This window comes from Bombus pascuorum, chromosome 9 (genome assembly GCF_905332965.1).
Source record: "Bombus pascuorum chromosome 9, iyBomPasc1.1, whole genome shotgun sequence".
Taxonomy (NCBI): Eukaryota; Metazoa; Arthropoda; class Insecta; order Hymenoptera; family Apidae; genus Bombus; species Bombus pascuorum.
In genome coordinates, this window is record NC_083496.1 from 14,961,842 (window position 1) to 14,988,785 (window position 26,944).

Consider the following 26,944-nt stretch of genomic DNA (forward strand, 5'->3'; position numbering starts at 1 on the left):
AATAGCAGCCTATGGAACAAACACGCCTGACACGGAATTCGAAACTACTGCAATTCGCGCTACACATTCTACCAACTACCGATTTCTACGAAATACGCATTTACACATATAGATGCATAGACAGGATGTTATCTGCTAAATGCATGTGTATTGTCTTTTGAAATTACCTGCACTGTGGCGGCACTCGACCACGGAACTTTCCAACGGCTTCGCCACACAAAGTGCTATACCTTCAAAGCATAAGGCCGACAAGCCTAATGTACCATCGATATTGTCACGTCGGAGACACAAGAAATCGCGAAATTAACAGATCGCCGGTAATCTCCTCGCGTCGCAGTTCGAACGAAATGATTCTTTCACGAATAGGGTGACGAAAATTGGACTTCGTATACGATAATGGAATTTATTATGGAATCTAACAGAGTGATGGTTCAAAGCGTTACAACAGAATGGTTCAAAATGTTACAGATTGATTTCGAGCGCCAGTTTTGGAGGGTTTTTATGTTGAGGGTCTAGTCCCCTTGGAGGGGCCATCGCCGGGTGCGCGTCAGAGGCGCCTCCTTCGTTATTGTTTCGATAGTTGTGGCATGCAGGATGTCTAGTCCATCTGGTTATTGAGCGAGTGGCCCTTCTTGAGCGGGTAGTCTTCTTGAGTGTGTGACAATATCCCTACAGTTCTTTCGCCGAATATTCGGAAGATTGCATTCGCGGTAACCGTCGCGGACATCTAATAAACGCGTGCGTAGTGGAGATATCGGGGGGCAACAAAGAAAGAATCCGTTTGGTTTCGAACCAAAGATTCATTCTGCCCCGAGCTGCGAAGTGCGAAAAGTTGTCATAGTTAGCAAACATAATTAGAGACACGAGATTATCGACTCTTGTTAGTTCATCGTTAATCGTGAATTGTTAATCGTTAATCGTAAATTGTTGACTGTTGCTTGTTAATAGTTTAATAAACCTTTTGTTGAAAATCAAGGATATTTCTTGTGGGCACCTTCACCAACGACCACTTCAACACTATCGGACGAAAGTTTTGAATCATTGCATATTCTGTAAATTTCAAGAATTTAAAAAAAAGAGTTAGTGTAGAACTTTTTATTGCAGAGAATTTTATAATCAAGAATCTTGTATAATAAAAAGAAAAATTATTATCGATACCTGCAGCGTTAATTTGGAATTCATAATACGATTTATACTAATTTGTATTCAGAGTAGGAACAAGTAGAGAAGTGATCCCAGATTTATAAATAATAGTTATAATATATATATGTATAATAATTTATAACTATAGAATATACGTCGTAATATTTAAAAAATCATGGTCATTACGATAAACATTTTACATAATCTGAGTAGAGGATCAGAAAAAAAGATAAGAAGTAGAAAAGAAGCGGGGAACTTCCATTTGGTATGCAAAACGCAGAAATTCTACGGTTTATGTTCGTCGATTCGAAAGGTAGAAAGCAATCGTCGAAGTTTTTTAAATATTTAAGATAAGAAGCAACGAGGCGAGAGATGTGAAGCAAGCCGATAGAAATTCTTATCACGAGAACGAAACTCGAGGACGCGACATGCAATCTTTCGTTCACAGTTCGTCTTGCTTTCATTCGGCCCAGAATTTTACCAGCAGCTAAGCACAGCTGAGCACAGCTGCAACTGTATGATCTGTCGGTTGTTGGACAACACGCAGAGGCAGTACGTGCAAGAAGAGGGAAACGAGCCAGTTAATCTCATGTTTCCCGTGAAATGGGAAATTCTGTATTCTGCGTTCACATCACAATCTTTTTGCTTCTCTACCATACTACAAAATAACACGAAAATAATATATCTATAGATTTCGATGTCTGATGAAGAAATTATTAACACTAGAGCTACCACACCAGTCAAATTGACTGGTTTTACAATTTTATTTTAAAATTCCTACTTCATGTTATATTCTTTTCCGCAATGATAACTAAAGGAATAATATAATGAATTTTATTTTGTTTTCTATGTATTCAAACTTGAAATAATTTTGTATCAAAGCTACTTATATCAACATCAGACAAAATGACTGGTACTTGCCAAAGTGTTTATCGAACCCCAATTAACCACTTTCCTCGTTTTCTACAACTTCCCTCACGTTTTTCAAATTTTTACTACATATTATTCGATATGGTGATATCAGAATCAGAAAAATTCCGGATCGATCGCTAAATGCTAACACTAGATGCTAACACTAGATGCTAACGCTAGATGCTAACTCTAGCTGCTAACACTACGTGCTAATACTAGAGCTAACGCTAGATGCTAACTCTAACTGCTAAAACTACGTGCTAACACTAGATGCTAACTCCAGGTGCTAACACTAGATTCTAACACTAGATTCTAACACTAGATTCTAACACTAGATGCTAACACTAGATGCTAACACTAGATGCTAACTCTAGCTGCTAATACTACGTGCTAACACTAGATACTAACGATAGATGCTAGCACTAGATGCTAACACTAGATGCTAAAACTAAATGTTAACGCTAGATCCTAACACTAGATGCTAACACTAGATGCCAACACTAGATGCCAACACTAGATGCCAACACTAGATGCCAACACTAGATGCCAACACTAGATGCCAACACTAGATGCCAACACTAGATTCCAACACTAGAAATACCACAGCAGTCAAAATGACTGGTTCTACAATGTTATAAATGAGTGAACCCTCATTTAGGGATCCTAGATGGATTAATAATACCAAAAATGTATCACATAACATGGAGTTGCTTCTGTAAGAAAGTAATAAATCAATAAATATAAAAATATTCTATTATTACATATGCTTTACAGACCAGCCATTTTGACTGGTTTGATAGAAATAGCTTCGTGTTAACTATCGGTAGTTCTAGTGTTAAATATAGCATTCTATTTATCTGAACTCATGGGAGAAATAGTTCACTCACAATTCACTAATTCTCTTTATTACCTATGATTTTTCGTTCGTATAACAAAAATTCAAATTCAGCTAAGAACATTCAATCGGCAGAAGCTTATTTAAATTTCATTCCAATAATGAACTTCAGATAAATGGAATTGTGTACAATGGAAATGTTTTCGCTATACAGTGGAATTATCCTGTTTCATGTAACGATAACAATGAGTCTGCAACGAGTAATCTTCAACCTTTTAAATTCTGAAAATTTTGCTAATAAAATCAGTCATTATAGCATATTTTTATAACGAAATTGTTACAAAATTTATCTGCAACACAAAGAATAATTTATTTTCTGTAAAATTCCCTACGCAGTAACCTTATCTCCTTTTATATTTATTCGTGGTAACTTGTACCAAAGGAGTATACACAATTAAATTTGGTGTAATTTTGTGTAATTTTTGTATTATCGTCCAGAATTTTGCAGAACTTATTGCATTATTTCCCAAAAGAAATGACCATGTATGGCGTACTATTTGAAAAGAAAATTCCAATATCAGCAGAACGATACAGATATCGCTTATCAGTGAAACTATTCAACTAAGCAAATCTCGTGACCATTAATCCAACAATATTGCTTCCGTAACGATCAAAAAGCAGAAACCGTAACGATGCTCATCTAGCTTTTACAATCGCCATTCAAATATTACCCAAGCGTGATGTTAAAGAGAGAAAGTGGTTAATTGATGGATGAACACTGCGAATTTTACGATTCATCCGCATACTTTTTCCTGGGTTAGTGGTTTTTTCATTAACCTTCCAACTACGAGGTGTACTAGTCGAATTTTATAGCAACTCGTAAGGAAGATCGTAAATCTTCTTTCTTAGTATTGCATCTTAGTCTTTACGAGCAAGGATTCTAAGATGAGACGTAAATTCTGCTGCATTTTCATGCGATGCAGCCTTGCGCACGAGTGAAAATAATCCAACGTGTAATCAAAGTTGGTATTTATCCGGATTTCGTCGAACAGCGTCGTACAACGTTATTGTCCGCGGTGTAGTTCTTTGGACTTCCGTTCGACAAAAGTTTTAATTGCTTGAAGCTCGATCCTTCGTCGTATTGATCTCTCTATTCAACAAGTTTTCATGCTATGGTGTACAACCGTTCTATCGTGTCTGATGACATACTGGTCTATTCTACTAGCGAAACTACTAATCCTGAACATTCTCGTTCAACTTGCGGCACATCAAAGAGGAGCGATCATAATCTCGTTATGGCTTGCCTAACTAGGTACAGTCTTTGTCTGCTAATGGGATATTTAATCCGAAATAGCTCGATTCTACGGTCAAACCTGACCAACATTGTAACATTCTACTTTGATGTTAAATGCCGGTTTGTTGCAAAATACATGTCCTAAGATTACCTTGTTTCAACTAATCGTTTGTGAAATCGAAAATTAAGATAGAACACTCGCATCTTGGAATATATAAACGTTAATATTGGTTTCTACCATTTTACTAATTCTAGAAATTCAAGCCATAAAATTTCGAAGAATTAAACATTTCTTCGAAATTTTCCGTAAGAAGCTAGAAATCCTCAAATTACGTTCTCAGAAAATTCCCAAAGCAGTGATTTTTTTTCAATGCAAAATATTCCAGAAGAATTCAAATTATAATCATAGAAAACCGTACAGGAATCAAATCGAGTTTGAGCAGTAAGCAAATGAGGCCGGCGAACAATTACGATCGCGGGTCCATAATTAGGTGAATTTCGATCTTGGCCGATGTAATCAGAGGAAAATTGCTGTATGCTCATGAGCATGCCGCAGCAGATGAAGTACGCTGTGCAAACTGAATTACCACGAGGTGTAATAACGGCGCGGGGGACCGATCTTCGGCCGATTATGCTCGCGAACGAGGCAAACCGCGGCCTATCGTCGTTAGGCCACTTACGAGTAGTAATTGTAACTGTACTGAACCGTCCAACTGCTGTGTACTCAATTAATTCACGATAATCCTAATTGCTAATTGCGTCCGGTTCCGTTCAGCTCCGCGCTTCCTTCGATTCACCTTTCATTTCCGTCACGCGATTCAAACGTCGCCCCAAATGTTATTCGGCTTACCGTATTGATCATTCGATGATAGATATGTATTAGTCGTTTCTGTGATTGATGAGTTACATTGATCGATTTTGTGAAAGAGATAGGAATTAAGGTAGTTTCTTTTCGTCCTTTTACAAAATTAGAAAAATGTATGAGCGTACGTTTACAGCATGTCGACTTTTTTTTTATTTTATTTTGGTTTTTTACAATTTGTCCTTATGGACATTTGGTAAAGTTTTATATCTTATTGGTGAAAAAAAAAAAAAAAAATTAAAAATAAATATAGCATGTGGGTGGCTACCCCCAGCGGGGTGCCAGCTTCGTTTTTTCTAAGTTATATCTTTTATGAGCATGTCGACTTGAAATAATTTTAGTGAAATGGCAAGAATATTTTATTCTTGTTGCTTATCAAAATATATAGTGGGAAAATTCGGTTCCTATGAGAAACTTTTCTAATAAAATAATATTTAATATTTATTCTATTTAATATGGAAATTATATAGTAATATAGAAAATGAAGTAATTATAATAATTCTGTTATCTTTGGATCATTTATTACTTCCATTTTTTACTATTCAATCTGAATCACATATTTATGATCTCGTTCCAAATAATCACAATTCTCTTGACAAAAATGTACTACAATAATGGTACCATTATCTGTACGGTATGGGCATAATGATATATATATATATATATCGTTTCAGCAACTGCTTCCTCACGTTTCACCATTTATTTTTTACAATATATAAAAGTTTTTATTCTTTCGAAATCTCTTGGTTCCAAAGCAAGAAGACTATCACAAGCTGTAACAAGGATCTACACTGAAGAATGGAAAAGTGTGGAGAATTCTGTCAACCTGAATCCGCCCCTTGCCGACGTAGCCGCCGTTCTTTTAACAAACCCGGTCATTTAATCTTGTCACGTTGGAATTCACGACGAGATGAGACCAGAAACTAATCCGCTCCAACATCGAATCTTCCTTCTCTTTCTCAGAATTTTTCCAATCTCCTCGGAGTGATTAAACGTTCTTGCTCCATAGCATGACTCACCAGTGTGTCCCGCGCGACCAGCACACGCCTAACCACAGGATTAAGTTCCAGTGGCTGGATCCAATGGACGGCCAGGTCGATCTGACCCGGTAAATAGGTAATTTAGAAACGAGAGAAGAGGCCGACAGTGTTTACCGCGATAAAAGTAGAGAAATCTGGAAATCGAGTATCTGGATATGAGGGACGGTGATTGTATGGCCGCGGGGTTGTTTTGTGGTCGACGAGGAACGCCCTTTAATTTCCGGGACAATACCGAGAAACGAACCCCCCTCCGCCATCGTGCTGACAAACGTTTCCAATAAAAGGATATTTATGTCTGTTAAAAGTTTGTCGCGAGTTGTTCGAGTTGAACCAAACGAAAAACGAGGAGTAAACAGAAAAGAAGATATATTGTGAGTATAAGAAGAAGATATTTTATGAGCGGCTTGTGAAAATATTCAAACACTCACCATAAAGAACTTTTATGCCTATATCGTATATTTTATGTAGAACATTTGGAAATTTTATTAACAGAAGTGTTATAAATATGTTGATGAAACTTGAAAGCAATCTGGAAATTTATGTAGAAATTAGAAGATGTATAAATCATTATGAAATTATCACATTCTAAAAATTATTGCTTTTATTTAGAACTATTGCTTTAGACATAAAGAATGTGTATATTCAGGTTTATAATAATAATTTCTTCAATTTTGTCTAACAACATTAATTGTTTTCATGTCCATATCTTTGGATCTCTATATTCATCAGTTCTGATATACTTATTACCTGTTATTATACTTGTGGTTACATATTAGCTTGTCCGGAAAGTTTCTTTCGTTTTATAAGGAAATGATAGACGCACAATTATTATTACGAATTATTCACGAACATAATAATAGAAATAGAACGAGATGGATCATACTTAATTGAATAAAATAATATAAAACAGAAATTGTTGTTCATCTATTATCACCTTATGAAACGAAAGAAACTTTTCGGACAACCTAATATTTAGTTTATGCAATTAACCCATTTGCATCATGGTTCTAATTAAGAAGACTGGTCCCTATCATGGTCGTAGGTGCAGTAAATGACATTCGAATTCTTCATGGAGTTTATCGAAAATTTACTGTTCGAAACGATTGGTAGACAATGTTACTTCGCAAACATCGCGTCTTACATTCTTTACAACGGAGGAAAAAAGAAAAAGTTATTTATTTAAAAAAATAAGAAATAAGAAATTAAATCATATTATTTCTCGTGTTTTAATTCTTTAAAATGGTCAATACAATAAACCGATATAGGCGAAATGCTGACAAACGGGTCAAACGTGATCTCTCACATCTGAAGAATACTTAGCAACTAAAATAAAAAGCAGTCGCAGCGCGCGTAATAATCCGCGCTTGGTAACAGAAGGCAGTCGCAGCGCGCGGATTAATCCGCGCTTGGATGCAAATAGGTAAAAGTTCTGAGAAGACATTCGAGTCTTTTGCCTATTTTATTACATATGTTTTAAATATTATTTAAGGTAGAGGACTGTGAAACATATATGATTATTCTAATTTGGTATACTATAAGGTTGTCCAAAAAGTTTCTTTCGTTTTATAAGGAAACAATGGATGCACATTTTACATTTTATATTATTGTATCGAATTACGTATGATCCACTTTGTTCTATCAAAATGAAGATCATAACGTTCGACAGATTAGGTTTCATATTTGTATAAAGATGCATCGTTGTAAAAGACACTTTCCGGACAACCTAATACTATAATTCATCTAAATAATGTCAACAAATTTTTGCTTTATACATTATATTAGGTCGTAACCATGCATGACTACAAAATTCTGATCGATCAATGGTTTCCTTTAGACTAAATTACGTTTCGTATGAAATCACGGAGTATGTGTGCGAGAGAGGGGTGAAGGAAAATGAAACGATGACCCCCAGGTTTCCTCGAGAATTCACACCGATCGTTCGAGACATTTCTACACCGTTTGTTCCTACTGTTGCATTTTGATCGTCGTGTCATTCCAATTGGAATCTTTAAGGGTGGTTTATTTTAAGAATTAGCTGAAATCAAGGGCTCAGAGACCATACCTGGATGACTGTTTTTCCGAGACTCGTTCGATTCTGTTGAAGTGATCGCTACTTCTAAGAAAACTCTACATCTGGTCTTCGGTTTTCTCAAGCGCGAAGGTCATCGATAGAGCGTAGACAAAAGAATGCGTCGATGACAGACCATAAGCGGTACACGTGCGACGTTGGCTTCAGGGTTCTTTTAGTCTCAGGGTAACATTGCTAGCGTGCGCGGATCTGGACCAGCTTACATTGTATTCCACACTTTGTACTTTAATATTCACAATATATATACTTACAATAGCTTACAATTTACCCACGCGTTTCTGTAATTCCACATACACCGAATAACCTTAACAGATTCTAATACGAAAATAGTATTTGCATTTTTTACATTCTTTTATACTTTTCGATATTGGATTGTTTGGTTTTTTTTAGTAAGTAAACCACTTTACGTTTCGATGTTTAATGGCGTCGATAGGGTGTGCATGAGAGATCGATCAACTAGAACAAAATCTGGGACGATCTCCGTACGGAATCCCCCCTTCCCGTACAAATGTAAATTTTTCGCGAGTATTGCGAAATATCGGCGCAAATTGCGGCGAGCCACGAGAATTTCGTTTCCCAACAGGATACCCGGTTTAGATTTATAAGCTCGTTTTTAAATCGAAACAAGATTTAGGTATTTCCTCCTGCACATACACCCCATCTATTTTTATTTCTTTTATGTCTTTTTTTTTATTTTCGTCCCGACGTGCATGCATGAATTTACGTGTTCGATAACCAATTTTATGCAGAATGTCACGAAATATGTCGGAGATATTTATAGGTTAGATCCTAGACACCGAAACGATGAAAAAACTTCACGTATAAAAATGTTGTCTAAGATTATTTTTCAAGCCATATATAATTTCGTTTTACGTTAGATATATACTGGGTTCTTGGCTCACTCACACTTCATGTTTCTATTGTAATATATCATGTCATTTGTTTCAGTTAGTGGATCTTATTGATAGAATAAGTGTTAGAATCATTCGCGAGGAAAGCGAGTCAGCGAGAGGCGTAAATTCTCGCTGCGATTCTGATAATCGATGCCGCGATTTAGTCGTTCCCTTGTTTCGATTAAGATAACAGAGGTAGTTCAAATGAGTTTAACACTGAATTTACAGGGTTAATATAAACTTGTATATTTAACAATATTTAATATTATAATGAACACGTCACAAATTATTTAGCGATGAATACAATTAATTTGTTACAGGAATTCGATCCGACTTTGTGATATCTCTCGATGTATTCGTTAGATTAAGCAACTTTAATTTTATTCGCAGAACCTCTCGATGCATTCCGTTTGAATCCTCAAATTATACTGATGCCCTTCGATGTTTTCTTTGTCTTCTCTCGGAGACGACCCCCACTACGCTCGGTCACGCCACCATTCGCGCCTCTGGACACGTATGCCACCTTTTTTGTGTAGATAAAATAACGGACCGAAGGCGAATCGATGTTTCTAGAACTCGCTGCTTGACGGCAACAATGCGTTTATCGCTATTTTGTGTATATCTCGACGGTCATGTAAGACGATCTGTCTGCAACACTGTAATACCAAGGGAGACGGTTAGAAACACGGCCTATAGTGAGCCTCGGGGCGTAACAATAAGAATAAAATAATTTAGATCACAATTAATAAATGATTTTTTAAATTTAATATTCACAATGTTCTGTCCTCAATTAGGTTTTTAATTTATCATTCCATTATATCGTTTTCATCAATTAAACATTTATGAATAAGATGCCTAACCCTGACCACACACGGTGTAATTTTACTTTACGCGAGTTACATTCAGCAGCAGGTTATTGTTCGCCTAACTTTCTATTATTATCACTATTATTCTATTATTATCACACTATTATTATAGCATAATCTGTGATTATGTAATTTATGAAAATTCTAAATGCTTTAATGGTCAATTTGATCCTGTTGAATTTAGTAAAATAAATAACGAGACCATGAAAAGAATTAGTAATTGTTGAAAGCTAAGGAATAGGAACTTTTGGAAAATCATTATCGCCGTCTAAATTACAACTGAAAATTGTGTAAAAATCAGATGAGCATGAATATTTGATTATTCCAGCTTGTTACGTAGCACTTTCCCTTAACCGTGTGTCGACCATCGTCGACTTTTCTGTTATAAAACGTAACAGTAATAATTTTCGTGACTTTCTACGCCATCCCGTGTACCAGCCTGCGGCAAAATATTTGCACAACGCGCGACAGTTATCGGGAATTTGAATATCCATTGTTAAACCGAGTCCGCCCATCCACCTTCTACCCCCCTCCCCTCTTCGCCCTTTCTGGTCGGGTTTTATCTTCTGGAATAACAATCGTTAAAATAACATAATACCCGTTGTAATGGTTACGCTCGCTGCATTGTTTCAATTTTTAGCCAGCAAGTCGGTGCGTGCTTTTTGTTAAAACGTTTCGGGTATTCGTTGAATGCCGACATTACCGTTGTTGCCACGCTAGAAACTATATTGACGAGTTAAAATGAGATTTCGTTCTTTCTCTCTCTCTCTTCCTTTTTCAGCAGCAAGATTATGCATTAATTTTTCTATAGTTACATTTATTTAGAAATTATTTCTGAATAATAAATAATTGAAAATTTTAAATAATAAAGTATATCTATATGCAATACATTTATTGGCTTTACTTTTAAATGTGTGTTTTTTTGTATATTGATTTTATTTTGGCAATTTGGGTTAATATGAAAGAATGAAAAATAAAGTTGTGGCTTATAGACGTGTGCACCATGTGCAAGTTTTAGTTCGCAGAGGCTAGATAGACCCCAAAGTTAGAAACTTTGTATTTTGCTTATGAAAGATTGGTTCAAACTTTTTCAATGTTTAAATTATTAAACATGTAGATTCAGGGTATTATTCATGTTTATCGTATAGTAACAAGTAAAAATTCATAGAAGATTCATAATCTTTTTCCAGGAATTTTGTCAATCTTCTTTAGTATTATTCTACTCTAAGATAAACTGAATGTAAGATCCGAACACTCTTCTCTTAAAAATTCCCAAGAACGACGATTAAAAATTTCTTTTCTAATATTGTTTCAATCTAAAGCAAATCCAATTTAAAAATGTTAACTTTCTTGTTCCAATAATTTTAAGAATTCTATCAAAACTTTTCCTTTCAACACAGTATCCCAACTAAAGATACCTGGACTACAAATTTTAACAGCTTCTTCTAAGAATTTCAAAGCTTCTTAACGTCTAAGAATCTCGGAGCTTCCAAGAATTCCATTTATTATACCAAAAAATCCTCTGTTTAAATTATCCCAATCCAACGAAAATCTAAATTTGAATGCTTTAAAAATTGCAACATTCTCCCAAGAATCCCAAAGAATTTTCCACTAAATCTCCTTCGTCCTAGAAGAATTAGCTATAAGAACGAAGGTCGTTGTTAACTTGAAATTACAACAATTCCTTTCACACTATCCCCGCGGATTTCAAGTTGCTAATTGCCAAAATGAAACGCGATCGCTCGGACGAGCGTATCAGCACGTCCGTTGATTTCCCAGGACGATCTTTCAACCAGTCATTAACAACCAGCCAGAAAGAAAGAAAGAAAGAAAGAAAATGGTGGAAGCTGCATGTGTACCCACGGGTCGTGGAATAAATTTCCTTCGTCCTTCTTTCTTCGTAAATAACAACCCATGATTAAGGATAAATATGTGGTGCTGCAAGCTTTACTGTTAGTAGAGCTTAAAACGAAGCTTGGGTTGGATGGTTCTGGAATAATTTAAAACACATGTGAGAAGCTTTGAGTTTGGCAAAAGGAAAAGACGTTCCATGTTTGGAGAACAAATCTTTGTCTAATTAGGTTTACTTTGATCGTACAGAGAAGTTAAGGGAAAGGCGGGTAAAAGTTTGCTTAATAGAAGATTTTAGCCGGGATTCTGTTAGAAGCTTGTTGTAGTTGATACTTTGATAATCGAAAACTTGTGACGCTAGGAAGTTGCGGTAGTAGTCGTAAAGAGATTTGATCTGGCTAATGTCTTTCAAATATTTATTATTTATTGGTAGTTGCAAAAAATGTTAATGAAAGTACTGTCATCGTAAGATGGTTTTTATTTTGTTTAGCATTGTATAACATTATGTAAGATGAGAGAAAATTTTGTACGATATGGGAAATATCTATCTGTATGTACAGTATATGTATATCGGGTGAAAATACAGGATGGATCGCTAAATTATTACGATTTCCTCGCGCTCAAATAGCTAATTGGAATTAATTTACCTTGTTGAATAATTCAAAATAGGTAATGATTAAAACAGCGTCCTTTTGGACGTGTTGCATTGCATGCGCTTAATATGGCAGTAATGTGAAGTTAATAATACCGCATGGATTTTCCGAACGGATCATCAAATATCGCTTTAATACGATCGCGAGGATAAAGGTCTATCTTGGACTTTAAGGATAATCTTGCTCTTATTTTCACGTCGTTAAACATTTATATGGACCAATCGCAAAATCTTTAAGAATCTTAAACTGCCATATATTGACTTCAATTTACGAACACATTCCCAAGAATAGCAACTTGCTCCATACTGATACTAAAAAATTTAATACAAGAAGAGAAAATGAAAAATTAATCAGACAAATAATCTATAGTATTTAATATTTAATTCTTTATGAAAATGAAAGCGTAACATTCCGTACAAAAGAAGGAAACTACAAATTAATTACTCTCGATGATCATTTCATCCCTATTTCCACACAATTACACCACCCTCCTTCATATAAATTCCTTCTTGAAACCCTCTGAAACGGTAAATCTGTTCTTAACGTTCGAAGAAACCCTTTCTATGTCTAATTTAAATTTCTTCGGAAGAAAAACGTTGTTGGTTGGGGAAGCTGCATCGAGACGCTACAACGAAGAACAACGAAAGCCGCGAGGATTCGCCGATGTAAAAAAGTTCTTCCGGCGGTAGCTGGCGCGGAAATTGGCGTTGTGAGGGAAAGAAGTTGCCTCAACCGGATGGATGGGAGAAAAAAGAAACGTCATAGAGGCCGGTAACGCGGTTAGACTGGCTGGTCTCCGCGACACCCAACTTTTCTCGTAACCGTACGCCGCTATCATTTTTTATGCATTTCGATGAGAAGCAAACCCGACCACGAATCCCCCAAGGAAACTTGCTCGTTTCTCGTTCGTTGGTATAAAAAAGTTTTTCTATCGGGATATCAAACCCTCTTTCTATCCCCTGTCTCGTAGCGTGCCTCAATCTTTTCACAGTTGGAAAGTACGTGCGTGTTCAGTGGGTTTCGCGCAGGCTTTGTGGCTTTCTTTAGGCAATTCGCCTTACGAATAGGCTGTGGATATTCTGTAAATTTGTATTTATATGGCCAGAACGAGAGAAATAAGATCTAAGCAGGAAGTGTTATCTACTGAACAGTATGACTTTGAAGTATTGTACTTTAAATTTTTTATACGGTTTTGCATATTATGTCCAATACATGCGTTTTATTACATCAATTTTGTTTCTTATTATGCTCATTTTACCATAAATAATTAATAACTGAATCTGTAATAGGGAATGATGATGTATCTGAATTTTTAAAGAAATTTTTTCAAACTTAATGACATTTGCAGAAATTATTATTATATATATTATTATTTTCATTTTTCTATAAATAATTAATAATTGAATCTGCAATTGGGATTGATGATGTATCTGAATTTTTTGAAGAAATTTTTTCAAACTTAATGATATTTGAAGAAATTATTATTATTATATATATATTATTATTATTTTAATTTTGCTATAAATAATTAATAACTGAATCTGTAATAGGGAGTGATGGTGTATCTGAATTTTTTGAAGAAATTTTTTTAAACTTAATGATATTTGAAGAAATTATTATTATTATATATATTATTATTTTCCTTTTACTATAAATAATTAATTACTGAATCTGCAATTGGGAATGATGATGTATCTGAATCTTTTAAAGTGATTTTAATGAAATTTGAAAATATATTATTAAATTTGAAAAATTTCTTTAAAAAATTCAGATACATCATCATTCCCAATTGCAGATTCAGTAATTAATTACTTATAGTAAAATAAAAATAATAAAAAAACAAAATTAATGTAATAAAAGCGCATATATGATAAATCACAATTTATAAATTGGAGGAATTAATGTAAAGTAATTAATGCTGAATTGGTATTGTTAAGTGATTATATATATAATTTCAATTTAATTTTATTTTAATTTTATATATCAGACATGTGATAAGTATCCTTAATTATTATAACGAATTATTTTTATCGTATAAAACAGAACTTTTAAATATGTGTCAAGTAATTCTTTCGAATATACCGGGTGGAAAATTGTTTGCCTTTTGATCTACCTTCTAGTAAGGGGAATCTTTTTTTTTTATGGATCTCAGTGCCATGTTGTTTTCAATTCCAGTCGAATTTCAGTCGTTCGAGCGTAATATTTTGACGAAGCATAGACACGGACGTTGAAACTAGCATATTTTATTCAATGAACCGTCAGATATCGTCGAATGCTGTCGATGTCCCGCTAGTAAGTGTATGTTTGCCTGAACCCAAACGAAATATCGAACAGATATTCATGAACTTGGGCATAAAACATGTAACAGAATATTTTCTAGTTTTATCAAATGTAAATATTTCTCAACAATAATCTGCATGATATTATTGAGCACAGAGTTCTTACCCTGATTCATTAACGATTCTATGTCTACCATCATTTTTCTTCTTGTCCAATCTGATCTCCAATCTATTTCCAAGATTAGGATCCAGTTTAAGTTTTCTTGCACGATTATGAAACTTGTTGCTTGCACATCCACGACGTTGCTACGAAAAACGATAACCAACAGCTTCTTTGTACCTCGATATAATCTCAACCGATAAACCTTCTTTTTATCTTCTATATAGAAATTTTTTTTTATTGTTATTAGCTTCATCGTGTGATGGGAAGATGATAAAACAGTTTCAACACTTAATTAAGCTATAATTAAATACGTTAAGAGTAGTTTTTAAATATAAAGTTCGGTAAAGAGAATATAAAATATAAGTACTGTGTGGCGTAACAGAAAATAATGCAAAAACTCTTCGTTTTATATAATACTTGCTCGAGAACTAGTTTAAGAACTACTTACACATGTATTTTCTACACAGTGTATACTGACACTTGCATATTCTTGCTTTCTACATTTTAGCGTTACCTTTACTGGATCCAAGTAGACATTTAGCTACGCAAACTTTCAAATTCTCCTTCCACATTTTAATCTTAACATTGCCTGAATTTTAATTTAATCTTTTCGTGTATTTGTAACTCAATCGCCATAAAATGTTATAGTTTAGCTTACTTGATGTTCGAGTATTTAAATTGAGAAGAATCATCTGAAAGGATAACGATGTAAGTGGAAAAACAAAGTAAAAAAACGATTCTTTCAGAGGCAAACATTGTAAATTTCATGTAGAATAGATTAGGTAGAAAGGATTAGAATAATTTATTTTGGCCTTTAAAATAACTGCACGATACAGCTGTGATTGTGAATAGAGGAACTTGGAGAGGAATATTATGTTCTATATTTTGAATAATATACTAACAGTATAAACAGATAAATAAATGTAGCTAGCACGATACACATTATTTTACTATTTACTTTCTTTTTAAGCCTAAACTTGACTACTCTAAACTCTGAAAGTCTATATTAATACGTTGACGCCGGCGTGACCCACCGGTGGGCCAGACGTGTCTGTCCCGAGGGGCGGGGTGGGTCACACTTGTATTTCACAAAATAGGTAGTATAAAATAGGTTTATATTATTTTATCTCAACATTATACGCAGACATACAACAGTAAAAACATAAGAATTCAATATTATAAACTTCACATAATTATTTCCTTTCTTCATGCAATTTTTTAAAACAAGTTAGGCGGAGTGCCGGCTGGCTCTTACAACGATCACATTATGTTGTTACTTTTTTGGTTCTTTTCGCGGCATACTCTCTACCTTTTATTCTAGAAATGCGTTTACAACTTTCTTTACACCGCCGTTTCGTTTTGCTCGCGAGACCTTGGTATGGCTGCAGAAAATGTGATCGTTTTTTGGGCAGTATTTCATTTTCACTTGGCAGTTCTTCCCGGTGGGGATTCACTATATTTAGAAGGTGATAAATAATTTAAAAATTTTTTAATTTTAATACTTTTAGTACTCCATTTCCTATGTACATGCCACGCATTTACAAGGCAAGTCCCACATATTAATTCCATTACAATTGTTTTGTACCATTTTATGCTTCTGCGCAAACAACTATAATAGGATGACATCTGATCGGATAGATCAACCCTCTTTTTAGAATCATTATAAAAAGAAATAGTGTCTGGCTTCAATTTACTATTTTTCCCCTGAACAATAACACACTTCTGATTTTTGGAAGTAGCTAGCATACATACTCGTCTTTTGTCAGTCCATTTTACTTAACCTAACACGATTTTCGTCGTGCATGTTCCTTACCCGCGCCGTTGTTATCCTACGGACATGCATGACTATTCTTTTTCCTGTACGGAATTGAAAAATTGCTTGATTCGCGCTATGAACGTTTCTTATAGAAAAGTGTTCACAGAATTGCGTGCGATGGTCAGAATTCGCGTCAGACCTCTACTTTTTGAACCCCCCTCCCCTTCCCTCTCATCCCCCCCAAAATCCCACAACGCATAAAAGTAATACACCGAGGAGTCCTGTTTTGCGGCCAAGTTTCAGGACAAAATACAACACACACAAGAATACACAAAAATCACGCTCCAATGCGACTTAAACCCAAAAAACAAAAAAATAAACGCAAAAACCGGAAATCCACGACACATATTAGACCATGGCTACGTCGTACCGACGCGTATCGGTACTTTTGCCTAAACACACTATACTCAAATTCATTGTTTATTGTGAATCTCAAAAAATGTACAAAAAATCAAATATTGGCTAAATAAACTATTTAAAAAAAAAAAAAAAAACCTCTACTTTTTGAGAAAAATCGAAAAGAGTACAAGATTAGGGCCAAAGCTGGTCCCGTCAGCTTTACTTAACATTTATAGACATATGCAAATTGATATTGACAAACTATTACATATCAATGTATTAGTTTAAGTTCATGGAATTCATTGAACCCAACAGCAATCGTATAGCTTTTGTAATGTTGCTATAAATTGAGGTGAAAGTTGAAAAATTGCGGTCGTGTCGAACAGTCTAATGTGACCCACCGCTGTCCCACGAAGCAGACAGCGAATTCGGGCGCCGCCCCACGAAGAAAACCATGAATATTGGCGCCGGCGTTAACGTGTTAAACGATGAAACCAAAATTAACAGAGAGGCTCGTTTCTGTCTCGTAAATTGCTTTAAATTGACAAAAAGTTAAGTTTGGCTTCTGAGATACTCATATATCACTTACCATTTCAACTCGGATTTATAAAAATGTTTGAATTGTAAATTCAGAGACGCAACAATTACGACTTGCAAAATTTTTATGCAGTCGTGTAAATGAAAAAAATGATAAAAAAGACAGAGATAGAGACAGAAGAATTGCACATTATATAACAAAGGCAATCCATCGCTTTCAGCGTCGGTAACGAGCCGTATTAATTCATTCTGACTTTAATGACAAAATTCCTTATACGTGGATGCACCACGATGCTGGAAACGTCGTTCATAATGCACAGGCTGCGCATCTGGCTCATTTCAGCCGAACTTTTACCAGATATTTTGTTGAAACACACTGCCATAAGAGATTTTATGTACGTTACCATAGTCGACCGATGTTGCCAGTATAATCGGCGCGCACTTAGCGCCATAATACAGGAAATTTGTTAATAATAATGCGACCATGGGCACACGCTATCTAAACTTAATGACCTCACATACATAATTGATCTGCCGCACCGCGTAAATGCCATGAATATTATAAACGGCCGTTATTATCGTCGTGTCTCTAAACATGGTGAACACCTTGCCCTTTGAGATCCTTGTTCTTTGAATGGGAATGAAGGAGCACACGATGTACTTTGCCTTGAAAAGGATAAGTTTGATAATCTTTTGAAAATTTTGATGCGCTTTTGTTTTTTAACAATTTTTAATAAATTTCTTCTTTTCCTTCTTGAATTTGAAAGTTGTTCGTGTTTCAGAAATAAAGGAGGAAAAGATAGGAATTTTTAGTAACAATTAATAGATAAACACGATCAAGATATTATCTTTAGTAGTGAGAGATGTTCGTCTGAAATACAATTATTTTAATAAATATTTTTCAATTTTTCTTTCGTTTTTTCTCTTTCAAAATTGTTACACATTTTCGAGGAGAGAAGAGATGGAAAGTTTTAATAATATGCAGTAGAATATTTAATAATCTTTTATTAAAATAGGGAGCAAAGTTCTATCAAAACAATTTTCATCTCGTCGTTTCTAGCATCAGTATCAATTGCAGCACTCCGTTGCGCGATCCCGTACGGCCGCTTTCATCTCTTGAAAACGATGTATTGTTATTCGACCGCGTTTCCCCCTTTTTTCTTTTATTCTTTGACCCGTTGTTAAACCGCTCTCTGTTACTCTTTTACGCACACGTAGCACTGTGCGCAGGGCCTACGACCAACGCTATAAAAAAAAAAAAAAAAAAAAAAAAAAAAAAAAAAGAAATAGGAGCTCGCTTTACACAGAAATATACACCGCGGTTACTATGTTAACATTCAATATTTTATGTAACGGACTATTCTAGCTATAAACATTTCATACTGTCGCTCGATCAAAAAGTGACTCGATTGTGAATAAATTTTGAAAAGGAACTGTAAGTTTGTATGCTGATTTTATTTTATTAATGAAAAGTTTTAGTGTATTGTTTATGCTTGTTGGAGTGTTATGATGTAATCAATTCATACAGGAAACTACTTGAGTGTAATTAGTTATGTTTGCTAAAGCTAGTAATGAATAATGAATGTTCGACTTGAAACCTCAGCTGAATTCGCGAGTCCGTTGGTAATTTAACTTCCTATTTAATTTAAACAATAATTGTTTCTCTATAAATTTTGTAAACCCTATAATAACATTTTTCTTCTCAAAAGATGAATCAAAATCTTCAAAGTAATAATTAGCAAAATGAAGTTAGCAAAAGGATTTGTCAAAATTATTCTTTTTTAGGGTAATAATCCCATAAAATGAGCTGATGTAATAGCAAATTAAGCAAGTAGTTTGAGTTTGAAATGCAATTTTTTAATCCTCAAAGCAATATAATTAGAGAAACATAGAATTTACAATTTCATTGCCTTTATCTGTCCCCATCGCCATAATTTCCTAAGCTCCTTTATTTTTATTTTTGTATTAAATCCAAATATCAAAATATAAAATGTAACAATTTCAACAATCATAGTACAATATGGATCATTTACATCATACATTTAATCATTCATATCCTCTTTAACACAATGTATAGTCAGCACAACATCGATCACTAATATTAGACTCATAGAAATATTATTGCGAATGAATTACATTAAATTCGTGCTGCAATTAAGCTATTGTATTTATTGATAGATTCACTACATTGTGTTGCTTCATCACCATCAATTAAATGACATCTGTTACATCAAATAGATATTAGTTAACTATGCGGAAATCACTGTGTGCTACGTATATGAGAGTTATGAGTGTACTGAACTGATAACTTACCATAAAGTGGCGAATAACGAATTGAGGCTTATAATATAATTAAGTATTATTAAGTAAAGTATAGATAAAGTAGAATTAAGAAGTAAGTTAGGTAAAGTAGAATAACAGGCTATATTTTCCTAAACTCTAACATAAAACTCATCAGTGAAATCTGCTATGATTTATAGCAAAAGTCCACAAGTCTCCCTTAATACTTTTTCTAGTAAATACCACTGTAAAAAAATACCACTATCCAGCCTCTGTAACTACACATACTTTTTCATTAGAAATTTCTTTATTTTAAACAATAATGTTCGTTCTAACACACTATACATTACTTTTTCCCTTTTTAAAACCATTTTTCTAAAATGCACAACGAAAATGCAACTGTAGCGTTAGCAATGTTACTTAGATAATTGAAGTAACACAACGTAGAAACATATAAAAATTTTCTTTTTAAAAACCCTTTCTATTTGTACAAATAAAATCTTGGGTACATTGCAATACGAAACAACAAAGAAACCAACACGCATTTGGCTCGCGAAACATATACATGTACATCTTAAAATATACATATTTGGCAAAACTTAAATTTTAAAAATAGTATGTAACATGAATAGCCATCTTAAACACTATAATAAGTGTCAAAATTAATCTCACTGCGTATTTAATCTTATGGATATGGTAATTGTTAAATACTTCTGTTGCCTCTGCGAAATATGTATAATATATGTGCTAAATGTGCTAATGTCTCGTAGCTTCTATGTACATTTTCAGAACTGTTTCAAACTTTATCAATATAATCATGGTAATGGCATTTCATTACAGTGTTAATGAAATATCAAAATGTTTGGTATTGGGAAACTTATTGGAGACGTGATTTAAATTTCAGTACTCTGGTGGTAGGATGGCAAACTACTGAAAGTAGGTCGTTCGTCAATAAATCCTATCAATTAGGTGGCGATCAGTCAGGTTGCAACTGTTCAGTTGAGGTCGCAAACCTTGAACGCTATTAATGCTCAAGGTTGGCGGTAGATTAACACTAGAACTACCACGCCAGTCAAATTGATTGGTTTTACAATTTTATTTTAAAATTCCTACTTCATGTTATATTTTTTTGTATATGTAATGACTTTGGCAACAATAACTGAAAGAATAATATAATGAATTTTATTTTGGTTTTTATGTATTCAAACTCGAAATAATTTTATATCAAGGCTACTTATATCCACATCAGTCAAAATGGCCGGTACTTGTCGAAGCGTAAAAGGGTCCTGCAATCTGTTTATCGAAACCCAATTAACCACTTTCCTCGTTTTCTACAAATTCCCTCACGTTTTTCAAATTTTTACTATGTATCATTCGATACGATGATATCAGATATCAGATATAACACCAGATACTAACACTAGATACTAACACCAGATACTAACACTAGATACTAACACTAGATACTAACACTAGATACTAACACTGGATACCAACACTGGATACCAACACTAGATACCAACACTAGATACCAACACTAGATACTAACACTAGATAATAACACTAGACGCTAAAACTAGGTACTAACACTAGGTACTAACACTAGGTACTAACACTAGATGCTAACACTAGATGCTAACACTAGATGTTAACACTAGATGTTAACACTAGATGCTGACACTAGATGCTAACACTAGATGCCAACCCTGGATGCCAACACTAGAAATACCACAGCAGTTAAAATGACTGGTTCTATGATTTTATAAATTTGTCAAGCCTCATTTAGGGATCATGATCTCAGATGGATTAATAATATCAAAAATGTACCACATAACATGGAATTGCTTCTGTAAGAAAGTAATAAATCAATAAATATAAAAATATTCTATTATTATTACGTTTTTTTTTTAAAACCATTTTGACTGGTTTTGGTAGAAATAGCTTCGTGTTAACTATCAGTAGTTCTAGTGTTAAAGATGTTTAATAAACTTGTGTTTAGTATGCTTATTTGTCTTGACTTTAAACGTGGGAGAGTGCATGATGAGTCTCCCTTATCTTGAAGTGCCTGCTACTTATATTCTAACTATCAGTCTAGGGGGTGTGTTTTCGTCAACATTTCTTGTGAAGGTGGAATCTGTTTCTGTCCAATCCTGTGACTGTCAAACTGTCGTGGACGTCTTGCGGTGGACACAAGCGGTGCGTCTTGTGCGTACCTGGTCGAGGGTGCGTAGCGTGACGTCCAGTTGGCGACGTCGTTCTTGGTCTATTATCGAATTCTCATCGGGTGTTGAGGTCTATGACATGTGGTTTGTTGTTGAGCGAACCCGTCGAGTACTTAGAATGCCATTTAACCCCTCGACGTGGTCCGAGTTGCAAGCTCCATGACGTGCAATGTGGGAAATTCCAACTTTCCAAAAAATAGCAGATGTGTTGTCCGTATCGTAAACTGAGGACAACCTAAAATCCTGAACAGGTCTTTTGCTTCATTAATTTAAAGCAGCTGATTTACTCAATAGCCTTTAACAATTTATTTATTTATTTTATTCAACACGTGTTCTTTGAGAGCAATTTTACTCATTCAGAGGCTTGAACTGCTGTTGATGTACTGGATTCTGTATTAATTGCAGAGCTTAGGTTGATTCATGGAATCGCTGTGTTCTTTAAACTACTCATGCAATTATTTTAAAGAGAAAATTTAGTCAAATTTCCGACATGACTTCCTGAAAATTATAAATTTTATTGTCGAAATCTTATTATTACCTTTTTTATTACTATTATGATTATTTATTACTATTTATGATTATTTTTTTGAAAAGCCTAATGAGCATTTTATTGTAGAACTCTATTTATGATTATTTATCTTATGATTACTTTTTTAATTACTATTATGATTATTTTTTTAAAAAGCCTAATGAGCATACTCTCATAGACGATGATGTGCTTTATTTTTGCGCCCATTTTTAGAACTTTCACCCACACATTGAGGCAGTCAATCATTTCCTCTTAATATAATTTATTTTTTAATTTCACTATAAGTTTTCATTTTCTCGAGGAAAATGATAAAAGTGGACAGTGTTATTTTTACATATAACCGTACACACAGAAATATTTTTTATTTTTACTTCTTCTAAGAAAAGATTCGGTTGCATAAATTTGTAAACTACTTAATTCCTATTATACTGATCAATTTGAAAGCATTAAAACTAATTTTTGAAAACAATAGTTTTTCACAACGTATCTATGTAAACGTTGGTGATCGTATGGATACTCGACCTACTCTCGATAGTTCGATTTTCTGTCACCAGTTTGCATATAAAAATTCTCGGCTCTCCGCTATGTTCATTGAAACTACTTACAAGTGTTCGAGTTGAAATACTTTCTTGAGCAACGATATTACGTAACACTTGTCGAAAAAGAAGAAAAAGAAATGTTATTCTTGATAGGAATTTTTTCCTTCTCGTCGATTATCCGATTTAACGAAACGATAAAAATGAGGATCAACGAAAATGGAATTAAAGAAGAACGAAGGGAAACGAACCGATTCGAACGATAATGTCGATGTACACACATATAGCTATCCTTGATGCATTGTGGCCCACTTCTGGCGCGTATACGGCATTAGTCTCGTTGAAAATGCACAAACGGCGAATCGATGCACAAGTTGGGGAGATCGACCACTGGACCGTGCCGTGAGATTTATCCCGACCCGATAATTTATACAGTGCAAAGGAAACGTGCAGACGAGCCATGGAAAGATGCCAATTGAGATAATTCGGACGCTCACGTGTCGTTGTCCGTTCGAGTCGTCGATGAGATGAAAGAAAAAGAGAGGAAGAAATATAGACGGAGGATATAGAGAAAGGAAACGAGAAAAAGGGGCAGAGAAAGACAGGAAAAGAGGCCATCCGGTCAAGGCAGTTTAACACAGTAGAAAATAATGAGGCTACGTTTAACCGCGGTTATTAAATACGAGCAGTCGCGTCGCTCGTTAAAGAAAGATAATAGACCTGACTGCTTAAATGGAAGAACTTAAAATTTCGATGACTTCGTCGAATGTTTCAGCCAATGATTTAGCCCTTCGAGTATGACAATATTGATTGAACTACTGTTACATACCTGAGCACTTGCCATAAAAAACTTTATGTGCAAAGTGTATGTGTTTTATAAAGCATTTTGAAATTTTATCTGCGCTATAATGAGACACGACTGTCTTGCTTATACTGGTAAAATTCGAAACCAATATTGAAATGTAATATACTAGAAGCTATAATATTTTTATTACAAACGAAACAAAATTTAATACAAATAAAATAAAAAGTTATTATTTTTATTAGAATATTTTATTAAATATATGCATTTAGTTAGAAAATTAATACATAACGTGAATAGACTTTTTAAGCATACAACGAGTGTCAAAGATGGCTTATTAATATAATAAATAATTTATTGTTTAAATACTTTTGCGATCTCCGCGAAATACATTCTTGCACTAAATATCTTTTAATTTCTGTATACATGTTCAGATTGATTTCAAACTTTACTAATACAACCATGATAGCCCATTACAATGCTAATGAACTTTCTACAAGTGTACGAATACTTTCGTAAGCCTGTGCTTTCCATCGAAATGATCGAGCTAGCAATGTAATTTCATTCGATTGTTAATTGTATCAATAGCAAGGGAGAACTGATATACATTCGGATTAAAACTTTTCCGAGCTTTCTGTCTGAGAAGTTGAGTGATCAATTTTTAACCGATATTGGCCGCACAGCTTTACGATTGATAGATTTCCTCTGGCATCGTTTGTTTTTCAAACCAGTTCAACCCTGGAAACGTATTAACGCGATGCAACGTGCAATTTAATTTCGTAGAGTTACAACGATCAAATCGGTTTTAGTTAAATATTTCCCCACTCCCTGAGTGTTTGTTACGGTTAATTATGCCAAAATGTTCCCGGTTTTTATACATCAATTATCATCATCCACGCGGGATTGTGTCTCTGTATTAATACGCGGATAATTAGATCGCGCGTATAATTGTTAACGACAAGAGCCACAGGAGCTTAAACGTCGTTGGACGATGGCGTAATTTCAATTATAAACGGAATTATGGCAGTACCGAATTGGTCGAATTTTATTCGATATAATTCATATCTCCAATAAAACTTGCGACATTTATTGGATTACTATCCAATCGGGCGGCTCGCAACGAATTTTCCTCGGAGAATGCTCCTGGGGGAAACTTCAATCAAATTTTCAACTCTCTGTCCGTAGTTCTCTCCCGCTTCCTCTCTGTCGTCTACGAACGTGATCGTTGGATACCTCCGTTGGAATTTCGAAGCTGTCGATTTTGCCAACGTTAATTCCGCAAAGTAATATCTTAGAACGATCACAGTAAATTGTTCGATAATTTAGAAGATTACTAAATATGTACTAATTGTTCTCGTTTACAACTAAACAATAATTTTATCGATATTAACAATAGGTTTACGGGCGTTTCTTATATACCTGTCTCTACGAGCACCCGTCCAATGGACGGCTAAACGAAAATGCGCATTTTCTTTAAGAAATCGATTTGTTCAAATTAAGTCTGCATTGAACAATATTAGGCTTCACGTTTAAATAAATTATTAATAAGTAAAAGGTCTTTTTTTTTAATTATCACGGAAATGATAATAATATTAACGCTATAGGGTAATCATATTTATTGAGTACATTTTTTAGAAATATATTGAATTTTCTTTGTGCATTTTCCGCATACGATCTTTTTTGCAATATGTACAACAATTATTGCTTCTATTTTTTTTTTGCAGTAGCCCACCTGGCAACTTTTTCGCACTTCTGACGTTGAAAGTGACAAAAATGAAACATTTCCGGTGTACTCTTTACATAATATCCACGCGTTTATAGCTGCCAAATCTAAAATATTGAAAAAAAAAAAAAAACTTGAAGGGGCCATCGGAAACTCCCTGCTTTCACACTATATTTGCGTGCCTTCTGGTCATCAACGTCCACACCAAACTTTGTTTTATTATAAAAAGCGATGGTTTCTGGAACACGTTTATAATTGTCTTCTACTTGTATACCTGTATGTTTGTTGCTTAGAAGAAGCACTTTTACGTTAGGTTTACTTTTATACACAGTAAGCGTGGATTTTTCTGATTTATATAAATTTGAGGAAAACAAAGTCATCTTGTCCTTTTTTCCCTTGAGCATCGAGTTTCATCTTTCCCCATATAAAGGAAACCATTCAAAATATATTTTGTTTGAACGTCAACTGCAAACCAAAACTTAATGCCAAATTTATGAGACTTATTCGGCATATATTGCGTAAATCTGCATCGGGCTTCCGTTGGAAATAATTGTTCATCTATTGAGATATTTTCATATGGCTTGTAACAAGCCTGGCTATTGCTTATAAATCTGTTCCATATTTCGGATATCAGCGCAAATTTATCTGTTTGTAATCTTCCGGAGGCTTTCAATGATCTCGCTTCATATGCGCCCCAGGCATATGGAATTCCTAGAAAGCTACGTAACTCAGCAACTGTGATTGTCTGTCGTTTTTCAAAACTCGATGCACCTCGGTTTCAGTGCAACCTTTTATGTGTTCCATTATGTGTCTGTCAATTATCAATTCGAAAACACTAGTTACATAACCCGACATAATATTTCTCTTAGTATAACCAGTAGACCCTGCGATATCCTTGAATATCATACGAACGGGCGTCCTACCCCTAGATCCGCCTGCTTTCAGTTTTATCCACTGTGTCCGGTCAATTGCAATTTTAATTTCACCCATTACATTTTGGGATGTGTTTGGAATGCTCGACCTTTCATCCTCGGAGTCAGAACTAGAAAAAATACGCATCCTTTTCTTGTTACGACACACTTTCAAGAAGTTTGCCTCTTCACTATCCAAAGATCCCTTTATCCCTCCACTTTCAGTATATTCAGAACTTTCACTGTCAGCTTCGATTTGGCCTAAATCATATTGATCTTCTTCGGAGGTATCCTCAGAACAATCTTCGTTGATGTTGGCAATTTTGTTCAATATCTTATTATATCTCCTGGATTTACTCATGATTGCTA

At 34.6% G+C, this 26,944-nt stretch overlaps 2 protein-coding genes across 5 annotated transcripts in view; one reads left to right on the top strand and one right to left on the bottom strand.

The window, feature by feature from the left end:
* Positions 1 to 26,944, top strand: part of LOC132910331 (uncharacterized) — a 456,316-nt gene that overhangs the window by 261,345 nt on the left and 168,027 nt on the right. The window lies entirely within an intron of this gene.
* LOC132910340 (uncharacterized) overlaps positions 25,863 to 26,944 on the bottom strand; it is a 182,689-nt gene continuing 181,607 nt past the window's right edge. For 3 of the 4 annotated variants that reach the window (XM_060965991.1, XM_060965988.1, XM_060965990.1), the window contains exon 2: positions 25,863 to 26,941. In XM_060965991.1, the coding sequence (XP_060821974.1) occupies positions 26,376 to 26,936 (561 nt within the window). In that variant the 5' untranslated portion in view covers positions 26,937 to 26,941 and the 3' untranslated portion in view covers positions 25,863 to 26,375. The remainder of the gene's footprint in view (positions 26,942 to 26,944) is intronic. The other variant, XM_060965989.1, reaches the window with a different exon arrangement.